The sequence below is a fragment of the Neoarius graeffei genome, chromosome 9, assembly GCF_027579695.1.
Source record: "Neoarius graeffei isolate fNeoGra1 chromosome 9, fNeoGra1.pri, whole genome shotgun sequence".
NCBI classification, from domain to species: Eukaryota; Metazoa; Chordata; class Actinopteri; order Siluriformes; family Ariidae; genus Neoarius; species Neoarius graeffei.
The window spans coordinates 72,814,683-72,835,338 of record NC_083577.1 but is presented as its reverse complement, the minus strand read 5'-3'; the positions used below and the strand labels follow the sequence as shown (position 1 = coordinate 72,835,338).

Below are 20,656 nucleotides of genomic sequence, written 5' to 3'. Positions count from 1 at the left end.
GATTTATTTTGGTTCTATGTTCTCTCAATTGTTGAATAGATAGGCTGCGCATGCTTCTCTCTTTTATTCTTTACTACTAACATATAGTTCTCTTATTATACATCTTGATCTCATTAAGATTTCAGTGGATTCAGTATGGTTATGAGCTAGTGGGTTAGCTACAGCTTCCCTTTTGTCTGCTTAGCAACACAAAGCTAATCAAGGCCTACCATGTGCTCAGCAGGCCATCAGGCCTGATAAACCACACCTCAGCTAGAAATCCACAAGCTAGCTTTTAGTTAGCTACGGCTAATACCCTTGTCTTTAGCAACACGTGCTCAGTAGGCCTCACCAGGCCTAACAAACACACTTTAGCTAGGCCATAGGGCCTTTAGCAATCTCACACTAGCAACACAAGGCTAAACACAGAGCTAATCCTTTGTTCTGTTTAGATAACATTCTTTTGTTTAGCTACCAACAAGCTAGGCCTCCACCACGTGTAGTTAGCTACACGAGGCTAAACACATGGTCAAGTCCTTCTCTCACACACACACACACACACACACACACACACACACACACCTCACTGCTTGTATATATTGGTTTATTATTTTTCTTTGTATAATAAAGTCATTTATTAAACAAACTGTGTTTATTTGTGAACAACAATATCTAAAGTCCCCAATCTTCTCAAAGAATTCAAAAAGGGTGCGTATGTTATGTAATATGGTAAGTGATCGTAATAATTTGGAAATATACCATAATTTAGCTGTTTGGTAATTTATTATTAAGCACCAGGATTAATGGTATGATTCACTAAATGATTCCCTAAACGATTCATTGAATGATTCACCAAATGATTCACTAAACGATTCATTGAACGATTCACTAAATGATTCACTGAATGAGACTGATTCTATGGTATGATTCAATTCAAACGAGTCAAATTAAACGATTCAATGGGATTGATTCATTTTAATTATTGACCTTCAAAATTTAATGAGACTGATTTAATGAGTGATCACTTAATATCAATAATTAACTGATTGCACCCACAGCTCCTCTCTTCTTTCTTTTTTGGCACAGCTTGATGATATGTCCGAATTGGCGTCTTCACTGAGGGATAGAAGCTTGCCGTGGTAGTCGCTGGTATTCGCCTCACCAGCACATGCCTCAGGTGGATCCAGTGACTGGTAATGTGTGCGCTTCGGTGCCCAGTCTTTGGGTTGTTTGCTGAGGTGGCGTGTGCGATAGAGGTAGAATGCCATTGTAGCAATCACAGCTACTAGGAGTGGAGGAACCAGGCTTATCACCACTACTGGAATCACATCTTTACTCCTTAGCATTGAGAAATCTAGAGAGAAATGTTGAATGTCAGCACCTATTTTTCTTTCTTTGTCCAGTTAAGCAACTTTATGGGGAAAAGAAACACTTAAAGTAGCTATTATTATTATTATTATTATTATTATTATTACCATTTGCTCCCCTCTCAAAGATGAGCTTGTCATTGCAGTTATACTCCTTGATACAGCTGCAGACAAACAGCATACTGTTCTCGGAGGGCACTGAAGTCATTACACACTCTGTGGAGCTGGTATTAGACAGCACAATGTTCTCCAGTGCATGTTGAGGATTGTGGCATAGAGTCTGCACGCTCACACTATTATTCTCCTTCTTCCTGTGAACAACACACACACACATATATACACACAGTGGTGCTTGAAAGTTTGTGAACCCTTTAGAATTTTCAATATTTCTGCATAAATATGACCTAAAACATCATCAGATTTTCACACAAGTCCTAAAAGTAGATAAAGAGAACCCAGTTAAACAAATGAGACAAAAATATTATACTTGGTCATTTATTTATTGAGGAAAATGATCCAATATTCCATATCTGTGAGTGGCAAAAGTATGTGAACCTTTGCTTTCAGTATCTGGTGTGACCCCCTTGTGCAGCAATAACTGCAACTAAACGTTTGCAGTAACTGTTGATTAGTCCTGCACACCGGCTTGGAGGAATTTTAGCCCATTCCTCCGTACAGAACAGCTTCAACTCTGGGATGTTGGTGGGTTTCCTCACATGAACTGCTCGCTTCAGGTCCTTCCACAACATTTCGATTGGATTAAGGTCAGGACTTTGACTTGGCCATTCCAAAACATTAACTTGATTCTTCTTTAACCATTCTTTGGTAGAATGACTTGTGTGCTTAGGGTCGTTGTTTTGCTGCATGACCCACCTTCTCTTGAGATTCAGTTCATGGACAGATGTCCTGACATTTTCCTTTAGAATTGGCTGGTATAATTCAGAATTCATTGTTCCATCAATGATGGCAAGCCGTCCTGGCCCAGATGCAGCAAAACAGGCCCAAACCACGATACTACCACCATCATGTTTCACAGTTGAGATAAGGTTCTTATGCTGGAATGCAGTCTTTTCCTTCTCCAAACATAACGCTTCTCATTTAAACCAAAAAGTTCTATTTTGGTCTCATCCGTCCACAAAACATTTTTCCAGCAGCCTTCTGGCTTGTCCACGTGATCTTTAGCAAACTGCAGACGAGCAGCAGTGTTCTTTTTGGAGAGCAGTGGCTTTCTCCTTGCAACCCTGCCATGCACACCACTGTTGTTCAGTGTTCTCCTGATGGTGGACTCATGAACATTAACATTAGCCAATGTGAGAGAGGCCTTCAGTTGCTTAGAAGTTACCCTGGGGTCCTTTGTGACCTCGCCGACTATTACATGCCTTGCTCTTGGAGTGATCTTTGTTGGTCGACCACTCCTGGGGAGGGTAACAATGGTCTTGAATTTCCTCCATTTGTACACAATCTGTCTGACTGTGGATTGGTGGAGTCCAAACTCTTTAGAGATGGTTCTGTAACCTTTTCCAGCCTGATGAGCAACAGCAATGCCTTTTCTGAGGTCCTCAGAAATCTCCTTTGTTCGTGCCATGATACACTTCCACAAACATGTGTTGTGAAGATCAGACTTTGATAGATCCCTGTTCTTTAAATAAAACAAGGTGCCCAGTCACACCTGATTGTCATCCCATTGATTGGAAACACCTAACTCTAATTTCACCTTCAAATTAACTGCTAATCCTCGAGGTTCACATACTTTTGCCACTCACAGATATGTAATATTGGATCATTTTCCTCAATAAATAAATGACCAAGTATAATATTTTTGTCTCCTTTGTTTAACTGGGTTCTCTTTATCTACTTTTAGGGCTTGTGTGAAAATCTGATGATGTTTTAGGTCATATTTATGCAGAAATATAGAAAATTCTAAAGGGTTCACAAACTTTCAAGCACCACTCTATATATATATATATATATATATATATATATATATATATATATATAATATACAGTGGTATGCAAAAGAATGTTTGTTTGTTTTTGGGCACCCCTGGTCAAAATTGCTGTTACTGTGAACAGTTAAGCACGTTGAAGATGAAATGATCTCCAAAAGGCATAAAGTTAAAGATGACTTATTCCCTTTATATTTTAAGCAAAAACAATTTTTTATTTTCATCTTTTACATTTTTAAAATGACAAAAAAAGGAAAAGGGCCTGAAGCAAAAGTTTGGGCACCCTGCATGGTTAGTACCTAGTAACACCCCCTTTGGCAAGTATCACAGCTTGTAAACACTTTTTGTAGCCAGCTAATAATCTTTCAGTTCTTACCTGGGGGATTTTCACACATTCATCCTTGCAAAAGGCTTCCAGTTCTACAAGTTTCTTGGGCTGTCTTGCATGCACTGCTCTTTTGAGATCTATCCACAGATTTTCAATGATGTTTAGGTCAGGGGACTGTGAGGCGCCATGGCAAAACCTTCAGCTTGTGCCTCTTGAGGTATTCCATTGTAGATTTTGAGGTGTGGTTTGGATCATTGTCTTATTGGAGGACTTCAGCTTTTTTACAGATGGTGTGATGTTTGCTTCCAGAGTTTGCTGGTATTTATTTGAATTCATGCTTCCCTCGACCAATGAAATGTGCCCTGTGCCACTGGCTGCAACACAACCCCAAAGCATGATCGATCCACACCCATGCTTCAGAGTTGGAGAGGCGTTCTCTTCCTGGAATTTGGCACCCTTTTTTCTCCAAACATACCTTTACACATTGTGGCCAAAAAGTTCTATTTTGATTTCATCAGTCCACAGGACTTGTTTCCAAAATGCATCAGGCTTATTTAGATGTCCATTTGCAAACTTCAGACGCTGAATTTTGTGGCTAGGATGCAGGAAATGTTTTCTTCTGATGACTCTCCCATGAAGGTCATATTTGTTCAGGTGTCGCTGCATAGTAGAACAGTGCACCACCACTCCAGGGTCTGCTAAATCTTTCTGAAGGTCTTTTGCAGTCAAACAGGGGATTTTATTTGCCTTTCTAGCAATCCAACGAGCAGTTCTTTCAGAAAGTTTTCTTCATCTTCCAGACTTTACCTTGATCTCCACTGTTTCTGTTAACTGCCATTTCTTAATAACATTACGATCTGAGGAAACAGCTACCTGAAAACACTTTGCTACGTTCTTGTAGCCTTCTCCTGCTTTGTGAGCATCAATTATTTTATTATTCAGAATGCGAGGGAGTTGCTTAGAGGAGCCCATGGCTGTTGATTTTAGGGACAAGTTTGAGGAGTCAGAGAATTTATATAGCTTTGAAATCTGCATCATCTGACCTTTCCTAATGAAGAATTTGAACAAGTCACAGCTCAATAAGCTAATTAAGGTCTGGAACCTTGGTAAAAGTTACCTGAGAACTCAAATGTATTGGGGTGCCCGAACTTTCTCATGGTGTTCCTTTTCTTTTTTCACTCTCCAATTGTACAAAACAAAAATAATACACAAATCTTGCAGAAAACGCTGAAAAGAAATGTCATCTTTACCTTTATGCCTTTTGGTGATCAGTTCATCTTCTGCTCACTTAACTATTCACAGTAACAGACATTTTCAGTAAGGGTGCCCAAACTTTTGCATGCCAATATATATATCACTAAAACAGCTATGAGACAGCTGAACGTTTGAGAATCCACTGTTCTTCTAGGTTTAATGTATGGTCAGTAGACCTTTTTTTTTTAACATAAGAATGCTGTTTGACAGCAAAAAATATGAATAACAAGTGATCAGGGAAGCCCTGCGCAGGAGTTTTCTTTGTACTTCTTGCCAAAGTCAGCTCTTTTCTAAAGGTTATAAATGTGTTTGTTATTCATCCTGTATTCTTGAGGAGTTTTTATCTGACTCTTTTATTCAAGCCATGTTTTTTCGGTGCTCCCCTGAGCACTGGCTATCTCTCGCTACACAGCCAGATTCTACTACACGGTCAATCAAAGGTCAGTTCTATAAACTTCCCAGAAAAACTCCTTGGGTGCCAAACTGGGTGGAACTAGTTTAGCGGAAATCTTTAAAAACAGAGTCCATTATTATAGCAATGGTCCAGAGAGGCATACCTCCATAGGTGGTTTTAAACGGGGGCCAGGGGAAATTGCTCCTGGCCCCTGTTGTGGCCCCTGTGCTGAACAGGTAACAAGATTTATTAATTTTGACGTGCGCTGGCTCGAAGATCGGAACTGACATGACGGAGTGTTCTACACGGACTCCTTAAAGCGCTACACGCACACTGTTACCTGCAGCAGAAAGATCAGCAGCAGCGCGAATTGTAAACTTCGGACACAGATAACAGCTGCAGCCCTGCAAGAACTAGGCTACTGCGAAGAGGCGAAGGTAAGGAAAATTATTCAATTTCGTAACGTCAGTGTTTGCACATATCCGTGTTTTACTGTTGTTGTTCACTACAATAATAAATCCGTTTTATTGCGCTTTCTTAAAAGTGCGTTGCACAGCAATAAGTAGCCTAACTTAATATTTTTGGGAAATGGATAAAATAACCGACAGTGTTTAACCTTCTTGTAAAACTTTAATGGCCTTTTGATATGTAGAGGCTACATTCCTCTCCGTTTACTTTTTAGTATAGACCTACTGTAGGCTGTCATCATGGAAAGGAGCAAGAAGGACATTATGTCCTTTTTTGCCCCTGTTGGCAAAAAGCAACATAGAGAGAGTAAGGAAGATGAAGATTATGAAAGAGGAGAGAGAGCCAGAGGTGGTGGTTGGAGAGGTGGAAAGTGAGGCATCTGAAAGGCAATCTGAGAGTGAGGATGAAGACATTCAGGATCAGATTGAGGGACAGAATGAGGGACAACCCAACAAGTCATTGGGACAACCAGATTCACCATGCATATCAAGTACAGCACAGGTTTGTGATGTTGAACAAATGTATGTGTGTGAGCGAGCAGTGTCGACCTACAATTCATATAGCCTACCCTGAAAGTGTGAAGTCTGAATAATAATTAATAAATATAAAATACAAATAATAGATATAATAATAAATGAATAATGAATAATGATAAATAAGTGTTGTTCTCAGTCGCACTCTCATATTTACTGTATTCATCTTTCTCCAGATATCAGCAAGTGCTTGGACAACACTCCAGTGCAGCCACGTCTGAAGAAAAGATTCATTGTATGCAAAAATAGAAATCTTATTTTACAAAAAAGAGAAACATGGTTTTAAGATTTACTGAGCACAATTTATTTTATGTTTAGGCTATTGAGACAGAATGTTTATCTCATTGTATTTATGCTCAATGTATTTTGTTTTGGTTTTAAATAAACTAAACAAAACATTTTGAACGCCTAAATATTGCCATGTTTTGCTCATATGTGCCCCCCTGAAAAAACACTGGCCCCACCTCGGCCCCCCTAGTAATTTTGGTCTAGAACCGCCAGTGCATACCTCAGCTAAAAGTTGTCATGTTAGAGCTCAGATTGTAGCTAATTTAGAAAAAAAAAATCTTATCCTCATATACATTTAAATATTAATTCACTGTCTTATGCCAACCTAAAGAATTAAGACATCACAATGTATTACTTGATTTCAAGCTGAGGTTGTACTGTGTATGTCACTCACAGTTCTGTAATTCTTACATTTGTGTAAGACAAAACGTTAGAACTGAGCTTTGTGGGCTGCGGCTGTGGGATGACATGAATCATATGCAACGTCCGAGAATTCAACCACATCTCCAGACTCAGCTGTAGCCCACTCACACCCCAACACAGTGGGAACCAGTGGTGGCTTGGCTTAGTGATGTTTAATTCTATAAATAAAAAGTGGCATAGGCTAGACTTACCATATAGCCACACAGACCTCCTCGGTATACATACAAAAGGAGCTTAAGCTGCAGTTGCTCATGCAGATGTTGTCTTCACACACAGGACTGGACTGGTCACACCACTTACAAAGGTTAGTCGTTATGAGAGTCAAGGCACTGGCCTGAAATACTAAAATGTGCACAAATACAGAATTAACAATTTAGTACACAATGTTTTCATAGTTAAAGAGATATTTAGTCAACAATTATTGGCAAAGTTTGTTATTTAAAAAACAAACGTGGCATGATTATTGGCAGCGCACCGAAAATAAATTGTGTTTGGTTGCAATAAAAAAAAAAAACAGATCCTTTTTTTTTTTTAACAAAGCTTACAATTTAGGGTGGGCGGCACGGTGGTGTAGTGGTTAGCGCTGTCGCCTCACAGCAAGAAGGTCCGGGTTTGAGCCCCAGGGCCGGCGAGGGCCTTTCTGTGCGGAGTTTGCATGTTCTCCCCGTGTCCGCGTGGGTTTCCTCCGGGTGCTCCGGTTTCCCCCACAGTCCAAAGACATGCAGGTTAGGTTAACTGGTGACTCTAAATTGACCGTAGGTGTGAATGTGAGTGTGAATGGTTGTCTGTGTCTATGTGTCAGCCCTGTGATGATCTGGCAACTTGTCCAGGGTGTACCCCGCCTTTCACCCATAGTCAGCTGGGATAGACTCCAGCTTGCCTGCAACCCTGTAGAACAGGATAAAGTGGCTAGAGATGATGAGATGAGCTTACAATTTATATTTGTCTGAAATATTTCAATAAAAAATACTCAATATCAATCGAAATGATAAAAAAATCTACAAATCAAAAATGTAATCGTCCGAAATCACATGTACCTCTTTCAGTTCTAGTGTGCAGTACATTTTGTAATATTATCATAATAAAAATGATAACAGGTGATAACAGTGAGCAGTTGCAATTGCAATTCATTACGGTAGATCCAACCCTTTTTGGGAAGTGCTCCACCCCATCTGGAGACTACAGAAAGCTAAATGGATTTGGATGATACACAGTGTACGGTATATTGTGTGTTGGAATAGGTTTGGTTTAGTTGTCAGTGTGTGTGTATGTGTGTGTTTTGAGGGTGGAGGGCTTCTGAGGGCCTGGGTTATGTCGGGTGTGGGGAGCATTCCTTCCCACGCATCTTCCTTCCGCTATCCGTATTCTGCCACATCACAACAATATTAATTGTTGATTGAAACCAGATGACGGGTGAGCTTGTTTCACTCAGAGAGCGTGGTGATCTAATAGGACTGAGTAAACATGAAAAGAAACAGTGCTGATATTTCACAAAGGCTTCCAGATGTTCACTGATGCCAACCATCAAAATATACAAGTGCGAGAGAGAGAGACTGGTTAAGCAAAAAAAAAAAGCCCCCTCTCCAAACTATAAAGTAATTAAAATCAGCAGTTGACTGCTCCAGAAATAAATTAAAGCCATAAGTGTTCACTCTGGCCAAGTTTGAAGAACAACCCCTCTGTACTTATGGGAAATCCAAAGGCCACATGCTCACAGGAGGCCCAGAGATGTTGGCCTGTAGTTGTTTGGTTTGCAAACACACTTTTCTTCCTTATTCTTTCCTTATAGTTCATGACCTACTCCAATGCAGTATATTAATATTCAGAATAGCATAATGGCACTCGTTTAAACGTACTATCTCTGTTACAATCTTTTTTACTGAACACAGAAGCCAAACAACACAGTTCTGCAAAGAGACCATGCACCGTTATGTGGTAAGTCCTGAAAGTTAGAAGAGATTTCTTGGTTTACAGCCTTGTTCTCACTATTGCACAATTTCTCCAATGCACCTGATTCAATAAACCGGACGGTCTGATCCTTATCTTCTGAGATGAACAGGACGTGTGCTTGAAAATGAAACATGCTAAACTAGATGCTGTAGGGAACTTTTCAAGCACAAGTCTTCTCAAGATGCAGTAATCACTTTCTGCCACTATGTGGCACGATGACCTCCATTCAATAGCCTTGAAAGCATTTTGTGAATAAATTAATAACAGCATAATCAAAACATCACTCGCTGGCCCTGTCACATGTATATTATGATATACAGATGTCTTCAAGATTTCCTCTAAAGGTCCAGGGCCAAAAATGATCCAATGTGTTTTGGAGCAAAATGTGAACTTACGAACTAATGGGCTCTTCCAAGATCATGAGAGAGGAATTAATTATTAAATGAACTTAGGGACTGTTCTTACAACTAACAAATGAATACCTATTATCTAATGCCAAATATTTATTTATCCTGTTTATGATCATTTGGATTCTCTGCCCCCAAGTTACCACAAAAGAAGGACAACTTTTGGACGCAGAAGAGAGAAAGATTACAGTCCCTGTCTCTGTCATCACAGCTCTTTTGAGACTGGGGTGACTTAGAGCCCTATAACATCTTATTCTTTGCTGTAACTGGGACAATTTGAGCATTGTGTGAAATGATGATGGCAGGGCTGAGAAGAGACTGTCACGTCACATTCTCTGTGTCTTTTGTCTCTCTGCGTGTTGTTTAAATTCATTAGAACTGGCACCATGTGCCCACTGTCTTTCTTCGTAATTACCTAATTTATCTTCATTAGGCACCGTTCTCAACAACAGTTAGAGGGCTGTGTGAATAAATGAAGAGCTTATGAGTTTGATCTCTATAACAACACTGTAATGATTTATAACTGGTGTTCAATCTAAAACTGTTCTCTCCAACTCAGTCCATTTAAGGAAGCCTCTGCAATATAGCAAAGATCATTTGGGGACTCAAGATAGAAGATCCACTGACGTTTTATATGGACATTTTTCTTTTTCTTCACAGAATCAACCCTGCTCTTCGAGTATAACGTTGTTACAATAAGCTAATCAGTTAATCAATACACATATTATACAGCAATACTTCATATTAAATTGTGACGACCTGTTTCAGATAAACAAATGCAAATTACAGAGTAGAAAGACTGAGCTGATTGTCTTCTTATATTCCAAGAAATTTATTAAACTTATATGTTAAATCACAAATATATATTTTTTAAAATACTATAAAGATCTGTAGAAACATTCCTGATTATCTTTTTGTTATGATCTACCTTCACCCAGAAGGAAATGCATTGTACTGTGCAAAAGTCTTCGGCACATGGAAAGAAATGAATGTAGAGCAAACATGCCTTCAAAAATAACACAAATGTTTCTATATTTTTTAAAATAACTATAAACTGTAATAAATGAAGCAAAGCCAATATCTGCTGTGACGTCCCTTTGCTTAAAAACAACCTCAGATACAATTTGTTCAGTTTTATAAAGAAATAAGCTGTAGGTTTTACTGAGCATCTCACAGAACCAGCCACAGTTCTTCTGGACACTTTGACTGTCACGCTTGCTTTTTATTTTTGCAGCAAAACCAAGCAACCTTCATTCTGTTGTTTTTATCTGGAAAGTGGTCTTCTTATGTAATATGCTGCTTTCTTTACTGACATACAAAGATTTTCCCTGAACATTTACTTTTGTGCTGGAAAACTGTTTTGTAATCGAAAATGTACTGACTCAGTAGTCATGAAATAAAAATGTACAATAAATTTTGTGCTAAAAAAAATAGGGTGCATAAGACTTACACAGTATCCTGTTGTTTGTTTGTGTTCATAATTTCACCCTTGTTCAAAGCATATAGGTCAAACTGTGACATATAGTTGGACTGGAAAAGTCAATAGAGCTGAAGAGTTTGTTGCATTTCTTGTGGATAAAATATTATTGCTTATCGAATTAATATATGAAAGCTATCATAGCCTAGAATGGATTCATAAAACAAACACATAAGTGCGTAACTCATTTATGTTCAAATACAAATCGATGATAACTTTTACACAGATGATTTCAGTCCTGAAGAGAAGAGATTTCTGATTCAGTTCTCAGACTTCAGCCTCAGACTTGACTAGATATAAGGACAAATGTGTTTATTTCCCTTTGTTTTTTTGGTTTTGTTTTTCCAATGAGAAATCCAGTACCTTATAAGAAGCAGGCTATGTCAACATAATTCTCAGCAGCACATCAAAATACTAAATAGTATGTCAAAATACTAGCCGCCATGTTAATTATTTGCAGCCAACTAAATACAAATCAAGTCTTACGGCTATCTAAAACCACATGTGTTTATGTTCTCCTAATGTAATAGTCTCTAGGCTGTTTGGTATGGTCGTATGCAGTTTTGGACAGAGACAGTCTCTCGACTCGTATGTCGCTGGCTGCAAATAATGTGAACACAAAAGAAAGTGGAGATGACTATAAGAAACTCTGCTTTTCTACTCACGGAGCGACAGAAGGACACATATGAAAGGCGTGACTCTCCAGCCCCTGAGCTCCATCGTTTTCCCCCAGTCAAGATCTTCTTAAGTCACTAAGACTCTTCTTTGACCTTCCTCACTGTCAGAAACAAAGAAAAGTTCGCATGGATAGAAGTTTTAGAGGCTGTCCTGTGAGCTGGAAGAGCTGAGCCGCTTGGACCGACGCGTTTCTGGCCTCGGAGGCGGATCCAGATGTTTTCAATCCAGCTGTGGCAAGCGGCCCGCCCAGGAACTGCAGTTTATTCATGCAGACAAGTGGTCTGTTCAAGAGCCTATCAATCTACTAATAAGCTTTATCAGCAAAAGAAAAAAAAAAAGCTTAAAAGATTAAATGATACTGTACCAATAATTTCGACTTGTAGGCTATAGGTTTATTGTTACACAGACCTATCAGTTCAACAATGACAGTGAGTGTGAGCTCTGACAGGAACAAAATAATATATCTTAAAGATGGAAAAGTCAAAAGGTACATAATAGTGTGACTAGACACACTGACATATGGCGTCGTTGTCTTTGCCAACACAGAATAAATTGACTATTGAATCAAATAAATACAGTCAGTGTTGGTTTATCCATCCATCCATTATCTGTAGCCACTTATCCTGTTGTCGTAGGCAAGCTGGAGCCTATCCCAGCTGACTATGGGCGAGAGGCGGGGTACACCCTGGACAAGTCACCAGTTCATCGCAGGGCTGACACATAGAGACAAACAACCATTCACACTCACATTCATACCTACGGTCAATTTAGAGCCACCAGTTAGCCTAACTGCATGTCTTTGGACTGTGGGGGAAACCGGAGCACCCGGAGGAAACCCACGTGGACACGGGGAGAACATGCAAACTCCACACAGAAAGGCCCCTGTCGGCCACGGGGCTCGAACCCAGAACCTTCTTGCTGTGAGGCGACAGTGCTAAGCACTACACAACCCAATGCTGGTTTAATTCATGCAGCCCGTATTAGTGCTTCTTAGCCAGGGACCTCTTTCAGATAGTGTTTAAAAACCCACACATATACAGATCAAATATCCATTCCAGGGCGGCACGGTGGTGTAGTGGTTAACGCTGTCGCCTCACAGCAAGAAGGTCCGGGTTCGAGTCCCGTGGCCGGCAAGGGCCTTTCTGTGCGGAGTTTGCATGTTCTCCCCGTGTCCGTGTGGGTTTCCTCCGGGTGCTCCGGTTTCCCCCACAGTCCAAAGACATGCAGGTTAGGTTAACTGGTGACTCTAAATTGACCGTAGGTGTGAATGGTTGTCTGTGTCTATGTGTCAGCCCTGTGATGACCTGGCGACTTGTCCAGGGTGTACCCTGCCTTTCGCCCGTAGTCAGCTGGGATAGGCTCCAGCTTGCCTGCGACCCTGTAGAAGGATAAAGCGGCTACAGATAATGAGATGAGATGAGATATCCATTCCATTCATTATCTGTAGCTGCTGATCCTGTTCTACAGGGTCACAGGCAAGCTGGAGCCTATCCCAGCTGACTATGGGCAAGAGGCGGGGTAGGGGAGAGCGGGGTAAGATGAGCCAGGGGGTAAGATGAGCCACCCCCTGTTTCTAAGAAACAGTAAACAAATGTGACCATGTGACCACATTCAAAGGGGGGCGGGACCATTTACTTACACTTGTGGAGAGGAGCACCACATGTCAAACTAGGTGAGGGAGATATTTATAAAAATGTGTTTTTGTGCTTTCTAAGTCAATTCCATGTTTGTCCACAGTGAAGATGATTTAGTGAAGACAAAAGTAGAATAATATTTAGACACATTAGGGTTAAGTTAGTGGCTTTCTAAGCTATGATATGAATGCTAATAAAAATAATTTTGATTAGCCTAATCCCCTTTATTAGCATTTTTCTACAAAATGGTGGCCACGGGGTAAGATGAGCCATTAGATATGGGGCAAGTTGAGCCACTGGCTCAACTTACCCCATTGGTGGCTGAGCTTACCCAATATGGATGACACTTAAGTTTTCACATTTACTGGTCATATATGACAACAACAACAACAACAACAAATAAACAAATAAATAGCATGTTAATATAAATAATGTGTTTAAAAGGTTTTTAATAAATAAAATAATACCCTCTGTTATTACAGGTGTGCATGATGCCACACTCATACAAAAGAAAAACAGACAGGGCCGCACAATCCCGTGCAGTTTTGGAGAGAGCCGCAGAGGAAGTCAGGAAAGGCAGGCCTATTCGGGCTGTGGCAAGGGATATGCATTTGGACAGGATGACTCTGACTAGGTTCATTGAAAAGATAAAGAATGGAGAGGTAGAGGCCAAGTTGGTGAAAGTGCATTACTTCATTGGCCAGATAATCAAATTGGATGTCTTCAAAATAGAGGCAAGATTTCTCAAAAGAAGCTGGTCATGCCATGGCTCTGCAAGAAAGCCAACCTTTGTCTTCAAAGAGAAAGATGAGGCTGTCCTGTCAAGACAGGATATTGTGAAAAAATTGCCCCGCCCCTTTACTGTTGGTGGGACAGCACGGAGGGAGAGGCAAATGGTGTTCCCTCGCAATTTGAATGCTTGGAACATTGAATAATGATGAAATGATTGAATGATTGATGGAATGATTGCTGCATGTTTTAGCAATGTTTTAACCTACTGAAAGAAATAAGATTTTTTGGCACTGCTCTACTGTTTTAGTAATTTCTATAATATAGTATATCTCTCATTCCCTCTCTAACCATCCCTCTTTCTATCTATCTATGCATATCTCTCTCTCTCTCTGTCCATCTATCTATCCCTCCCTATCCCATCTCGTTCTATCACCTCTCTCTTCATCTCCCCTTCTCTATGCAACGGCCCTATCCCCCACTTGATTGACTTGACTTGATTCATTGATTGCACTTCTAATAATAAAAGTTGTTTACTTTGTTAACCTAACATGTTTTGTGTTGGCTCAATTTACCCCACACAGTGGCTCATCTTACATGCATCCTCACTGAATGTCTGATGAATTTCAAATGCTGAGCCAACTTCGTTGATTTGGGGTAAGTTGAGCCACTTGACATTTTTTTTCAAGAGGTAATATCACTCTAACCATAAGAGCTTATCAATTATTTTTTGCTCAGATAGTAACAGTACACTTTGAAATTTGGTATGGTGTGTAGACTGGAAGCAAAAATGGCTTTAACATGTAGTTATGATGAAAAATGTAAAAAGTGGCTCATCTTACCCCGCTCTCCCCTATACAAGTCACCAGATCATCACAGGGCTGACACATAGACACAGACAACCATTCACACCTACGGTTAACTTAGATCCACCAATTAACCTAACCTGCATGTCTTTGGACTGTGGGGGAAACCGGAGCACCCAGAGGAAACCCATGCAGACACGGGGAGAACATGCAAACTCTACACAGAAAGGCCCTCGCCGGCCACGGGGCTCGAACCCAGAACCTTCTTGCTGTGAGGCGACAGTGCTAACCACTACACAACCCAGTGTTGGTTTAATTCATGCTAATAATTGTAGCCCGTATTAGTGCTTCTTAGCCAGGGACTTAGTGTTTAAAAACCCACACATATACAGATCAAATATATTGGGGATATTATTGTCTCGAATGGTTAGCACATTTCCCAGATTTATTACAATGCTGTTGTTGTTGTTGTTTTTAATTAAAATTGATGTTTATTAGATTAGATGAGTCCAACAATAATAATAATAGTAGTAGTAAATTTATTATTATTATTATTATTATTATTATAAAGCAGGCTGTTTTCAAAGAGTCAACTAAGCAAGTTTCTGAGAGGTGAAATGCGCATGCGCGGGTGATAAACTACAAGACAGTGAGGATGATGGCGGATTCGGGAAGTGAGGATATAGCTGTGGTGGGAAACACCGACTTGACGCCTTCAGCGTTAGAAAACAACATTAAAAACACGGTAAAATGTAGCTGGTTGTGTTTTTAATCACGTTTATTGCCGGGTGAGTGTGAGCTTTAGGCCGAGTTGAGGGAGCAGGCCGAGTGTGAGTCCTCGGGGTCGCCTGATCTCTGACTTACAGCTGGAGGATCTCTCTCTCTCTCTCTCTGCCTTTATTTAAAGCTCCAGAGACACCCAGTCTCGTTACTGAGCTGCTTTCCTGACTTTTATTTATGAATGAAAGGTGTGATATTATTGTTTGTTCTTCATCATCATCATCATCATGGAGTTCCGTTGTGATAAACTGCTGAGCCTTTACCTGTCCCGTCACAACACTGCAGTTAGCGAGCTAGCTAGCTAACCTGGCTAACTAGCTAACTTAACACAGTTTTATCACTCAACTTTAACATTACCTGAATATACACCTCACCATTCGTTAATTATGTATAGTTTAATTGTGTAATTATGTAAAAAAAAAAAAAGGCCTGACAAAATGTTTAAAAAAATGTTTTTCCCTTGGGTTTTGCATGAATGTCACGTGATCTATCCTCAAATCCTGATGACTGTAAGACATTAACTCTCTTTACCTTCATCTTATTAATAGCTAAATGGGAATATAAATCATTCCTGTACAATATATATATATCCTAATAGTCCATTTTTTATTACTACTACTACTACTACTAATAATAATAATAATAATCATGCAATTCTTTGTGTCTGATTAGTTTTGCTATGTGAATGTGTGTGCCTAAGTAAGTACAGTACATGTTTCAGATTTTAATCTGTTTACAAGAGTTTTCAGGTTTGCCTGGCTTCATACTAACATTTTAGGCAGACATACTGTGCAGACCAAATCAACGAAGTTGGCTCAGCATTTGAAATTCATCAGACATTCAGTGAGGATGCAGAACATACAACCCCAATTCCAAAAAAGTTGGGACGCTGCGTAAACTGCAAATAAAAACAGAACGTGATAATTTGGGAATCATGGAAACCCTACGTTTCATTGAAAATAATACAATGGCAACATATTAAATGTTGAAACTGAGAATTAAAAAAAAAAAGGATATTTTGGATTTGATGTCAACAACACGTTTCAAAAAAGTGGGGACAGGGGCATGTTTACCACTGTGTTGCGGTGCCTTTAGTTTTAACAACACTTTTGGGAACTGAAGAGAGCAATTGCTGTAGTTTTTAAAAGAGAAATGTTGTCCTATTCTTGCCTGATATACAATTTCAGTTGCTCAACAGTTAGAAGTCACCTTTGTCATATTTTGTGCTTCATAATGCATCAAATGTTTTAAATGGGTGACTGGTCTGGACTGTAGGCAGGCCAGTTTAGCACCTGGACTCTCTTACTACACAGCCATGAAGTTTTAACATGTGCAAAATAGCGGTTTGGTGTTGTCTTGCTGAAAGAAGGAAGGCCTTTGCTGAAAAGAGTTTGTCTGGATGGCAGAAGTCTTTCCTTCTGAGAGACTTGGTCTCTCTGGGACACCCCCCCCCCCCCCCCCCCCCCCCGCTTTTTTTTTTAAAATACCCAGTCATGTTATTGACCTGTTGCCAATTAACCAAATTTTTTTATTTATTTTTTGCATTACACAACTTTTTCAGTCTTTTGTTGTTCCGTCCCAACTTTTCTGAAACGTGTTGCTGACATAAAGTTCAAAATGAGCATATATTTTTCAAAAAAACAAGAATTTCTGTTTCAACATTTGATATGTTATCTTTGTACTGTTTTCAATGAAGCAGGGTTTCCATGATTTTGCAGACCTTCACATTGTTTTTATTTGTTTTACAGTGTCGCAACTTTTTTGGAATTGGCGTTGTGTACACAGTTTAAAAAAAAGGGGGGGGAGGGGGGTTAAAATATCATTACTTTTTGTGCTGTTATTCTCAGATTTTATTTAGTTTAAATATTGATAACATACCGATGTATAGGATAATGTGTGCATTTCATGGTATTTTGACATCCTTTTTTGCAGAATGTTATGAAGATATGAAATGCCAACCAACTTTTTTTTTTTTTGCACTCACTATTCCTTCTTGCTGTCCGTTTCAGTAATTTCTTATTGATGTTTCATTTGTTGTGATGGATTAATTTTAAACCCAGGCAAAGGTAATAAAGGTATCAACATAACATTAACTTATCCAGCAAGTAGCCTAACAATTGTACCAAGTGCATTACAATAATTGGGGTATAATGCATGTGTTTTTCTCTTTTTGCCTTCTTTTTAAATAGTCATATTGCTCATGTTTTCATTAACATTGACATTCTTTCTGCAGATGGTTGAGAAGGGAGCAAATCTTTTGAAGAAGATGGAGATTAGTGTAACTGAGGCAGAGAAAAGGACCGGAAAGAATGCAGTCAGCATGCAGGAAACCTACACTGTATACCTCATCGAAACAAGGTACATTACTTCATGCACCCACCTATCTTCCTTGCACGCTGTGATCATATTTCTGTCTGATCATTTTATTTTAAAAATTAGATAAATTACATAGATTTCTCTGGAACATCAGCATTTCTTGGCAATAATTCAGATTTTTCTATATTCTATAGCTGCTTTAAAATGAGTTGAAATAATTAGCAGCATGGACCTTCCTGTATCAGAGGCGTTAGCGCTATTTGTTTGGGTCCGTGAATGTGGACATATGAGCAATAGCGATTTATGACCAGATAGGGTGGTGTAATTGTGGTATTTAACTTTTGTATAATAATGTTTTTGATAAACTTGAGACCTTATAGTTTAGAATATTACAAATGCATACTACTGCCAATTTCTTGACCTCCAACTTGCAGGACCAGTCAAAAGTTTGGATACAAGTTTTACTACTTTTTTTCTTTATTTTTATTCATTAAAAGTCACTTCATGTCTGAAAGTAATGGGTGTTGTTTCTCTTTACTTAGTTTAACAGTTCTTAACATTAATATGGATGGCTAAAGTTCTAAAATAGGGCTATTTACTATATTTTTATAATTTACTATTTACTGTTCGATCTCAAACATGTTAAGATGGCAAGAAATTGCACTAATTAACTTTTGATGAGGCACCTGTTAATTGAAAAGCATTCCAGGTGACTACCTCATGAAGCTGGTTAAGAGAATGCCAATAGTGTGCAAAGCATCATCAAGGTAAACACTGGCTCCTTTGAAGAATTTAAAATATGAAACATATATTTAGTTTTTTTTTAACACTTTTTTTGTTTACTATATAATTCCAGACATGGTCCGTATGTTATTTCAACAGTTTGATGTATTGTTCCACAATGTTGAAAATGGTCAAAATACAGAAAAACCTGTGAGTGAGTAGGTGTGTCCAGACTTTTGACTGGTACTGTAAGTTGAAGGTCAGTAAATTTGGCAGTTGTATGCATGAGTAATATTCTAAACTGTGGGGTCTCGCGTGCTGCTTTTATCTACATTCACTGGCCCTTTGATCAAGTAAACTACCAGAGGTCAATTTGTACACCTCAGAAAGTAAATATTATTTACCAGCTGGGAGGTCCGTATTGTGAAATAGGTATTTCACCATACGAACCAACCTTAAGCTGGTAAATTAATATTTTATTTTTTTCTTTACCAAATTCTAACAGGGCGGCACGGTGGTGTAGTGGTTAGCACTGTCGCCTCACAGCAAGAAGGTCCGGGTTCGAGCCCCGTGGCCGGCAAGGGCCTTTCTGTGCGGAGTTTGCATGTTCTCCCCGTGTCTGCGTGGGTTTCCTCCGGGTGCTCCGGTTTCCCCCACAGTCCAAAGACATGCAGGTTAGGTGAATGGTTGTCTGTGTCTATGTGTCAGCCCTGTGATGACCTGGGGACTTGTCCAGGGTGTACCCCGCCTTTCGCCCGTACTCAGCTGGGATAGGCTCCAGCTTGCCTGTGACCCTCTAGAACAGGATAAAGCGGCTAGAGATAATGAGATGAAATTCTAACAGAAAACGAGAGCGCCCGAAAGGGAAAACCGAGCCAAGGTGAGCCGCCATTTTGGATCCTCATTCACGGCTGTAATGCAAATTGCTTCCTCCTCGGTATACAAGTGCACTTCCATGGCAGGAAAAAAAACCCTACGTTTTGCCACCTATGTAGTCCCCTATTTATACAAATAGGAGTCATTCAGGATTCAGCCATGTTTTTGCTCGGCGTTAGCAAGTTAGAGGTTTTTAGCTTTCTCCTGAAATGTTTTATTTTACTACTTCTTTCTCAGGGTAGTAAAACTCGCTTTCGCTGTGAAGACTGTCGTTATCGCTATCCATGCTGTAAAATTAATGCTATTCTCCTGAGAAATGCTGGCAAAAATTTATAAGATTTGATAATCTTATAAATAAATCTTATTAAAAAAAAAAAGATAAATGTTGACAAAAAATGCTACCATGTTTGTTGTTGTGAACAAGCAAGTTGCCAGAGGTCCATAACCAGGGTCCGTACCGTAGGATACGGACCCGCTCGCCAGCCAATTAGAGTGCAGGATTTGATGGAAAACGCACTGCGGAAAAAATAAAGTACATTATTGTACCTTTAGGGGTACAATGGCTTGTCACTGGGGCAGTAACCTCTAAGGTGCACTTATTTGTACACTTTGTATACTGCTTGGGAACTTGTGTACCTTTTTGTCCCTAAAAAGGTAAACAAAGTTACCTTGAGGTCTAGTAATGAGTGCTAGGGGGTACATTACTGTAGATTGTACCTTGGGGACAGAAATGGACTCCTCCGATTTCTGACAGTGTAGGTATAGAATTATTGACTGTGGATCAGTCTCTATGCACAATTTTTCCTTCGACCAAATGTATTAATGGAATCCATCAGAGAACTACCGCTGACCAGATATTAATTTGACATTAGACCGGTTTCAGCACTGCGATGACACGGAGATGGTAGTTGCATCTTAATGTGTTTCATAAACATTTTTTCCATCCAGTTAGTGATTATAGCTTTTTTTTTGGGGGGGGGGGTTGTTACACAACTTATTTTGCTAACCCTCTTGTGCTTTAACCCTTTGGGGTCGGGAGTTTTGCTGGCGAAGCTCGACAGGTTTAGAATGAGTAGGTCATATGTTTAAATAAATAGCTTTGAGTTTTTCATCATACAAGCATGATAAACATATTGACAAACTTTACACTTTCCTGTGTTCCCACTGCCAAATAATATTATAGTTTTTAAATTACCTAAATTAGATGAAACATAAAACTTGTCACCTTACTCAATCACACCAGAGTCGGCGCGCTGAAAGTACACTTGGGCATTCGTAAGACTATTCACATGGTAATGGC

At 39.5% G+C, this 20,656-nt stretch overlaps 2 protein-coding genes across 5 annotated transcripts in view; one reads left to right on the top strand and one right to left on the bottom strand.

The window, feature by feature from the left end:
* Positions 1-20,656, top strand: part of snx4 (sorting nexin 4) — a 138,995-nt gene that overhangs the window by 46,793 nt on the left and 71,546 nt on the right. For 3 of the 4 annotated variants that reach the window (XM_060930230.1, XM_060930229.1, XM_060930226.1), the window contains one exon: positions 17,675-17,799. The gene's annotated coding sequence lies outside the window, so the exon portion shown is untranslated. Of the gene's footprint in view, positions 1-15,264; positions 15,407-17,674; positions 17,800-20,656 lie in introns of those variants that run through there. The other variant, XM_060930227.1, reaches the window with a different exon arrangement.
* Positions 629-11,711, bottom strand: LOC132891999 (TGF-beta receptor type-2-like). The gene is made up of 4 exons (XM_060930232.1): positions 11,480-11,711; positions 7,172-7,322; positions 1,455-1,657; positions 629-1,333 (listed from the first exon to the last, which is right to left on the bottom strand). Exons 1-4 carry the CDS (start codon positions 11,532-11,534, stop codon positions 1,011-1,013), a joined length of 732 nt encoding a protein of 243 aa, XP_060786215.1. The 5' UTR covers positions 11,535-11,711; the 3' UTR covers positions 629-1,010.

Excerpts from the sequence above, each read along its gene's own strand:
- LOC132891999 (XM_060930232.1), bottom strand. The coding sequence starts at position 11,534 with ATGGAGCTCAGGGGCTGGAGAGTCACGCCTTTCATATGTGTCCTTCTG. Across the intron at positions 1,658-7,171 it reads GAGGTCTGTGTGGCTATATG|GAAGAAGGAGAATAATAGTG; the intron begins GTAAGTCTAGCC and ends TGTTGTTCACAG. Across the intron at positions 1,334-1,454 it reads CTTTGAGAGGGGAGCAAATG|ATTTCTCAATGCTAAGGAGT; the intron begins GTAATAATAATA and ends ATTTCTCTCTAG.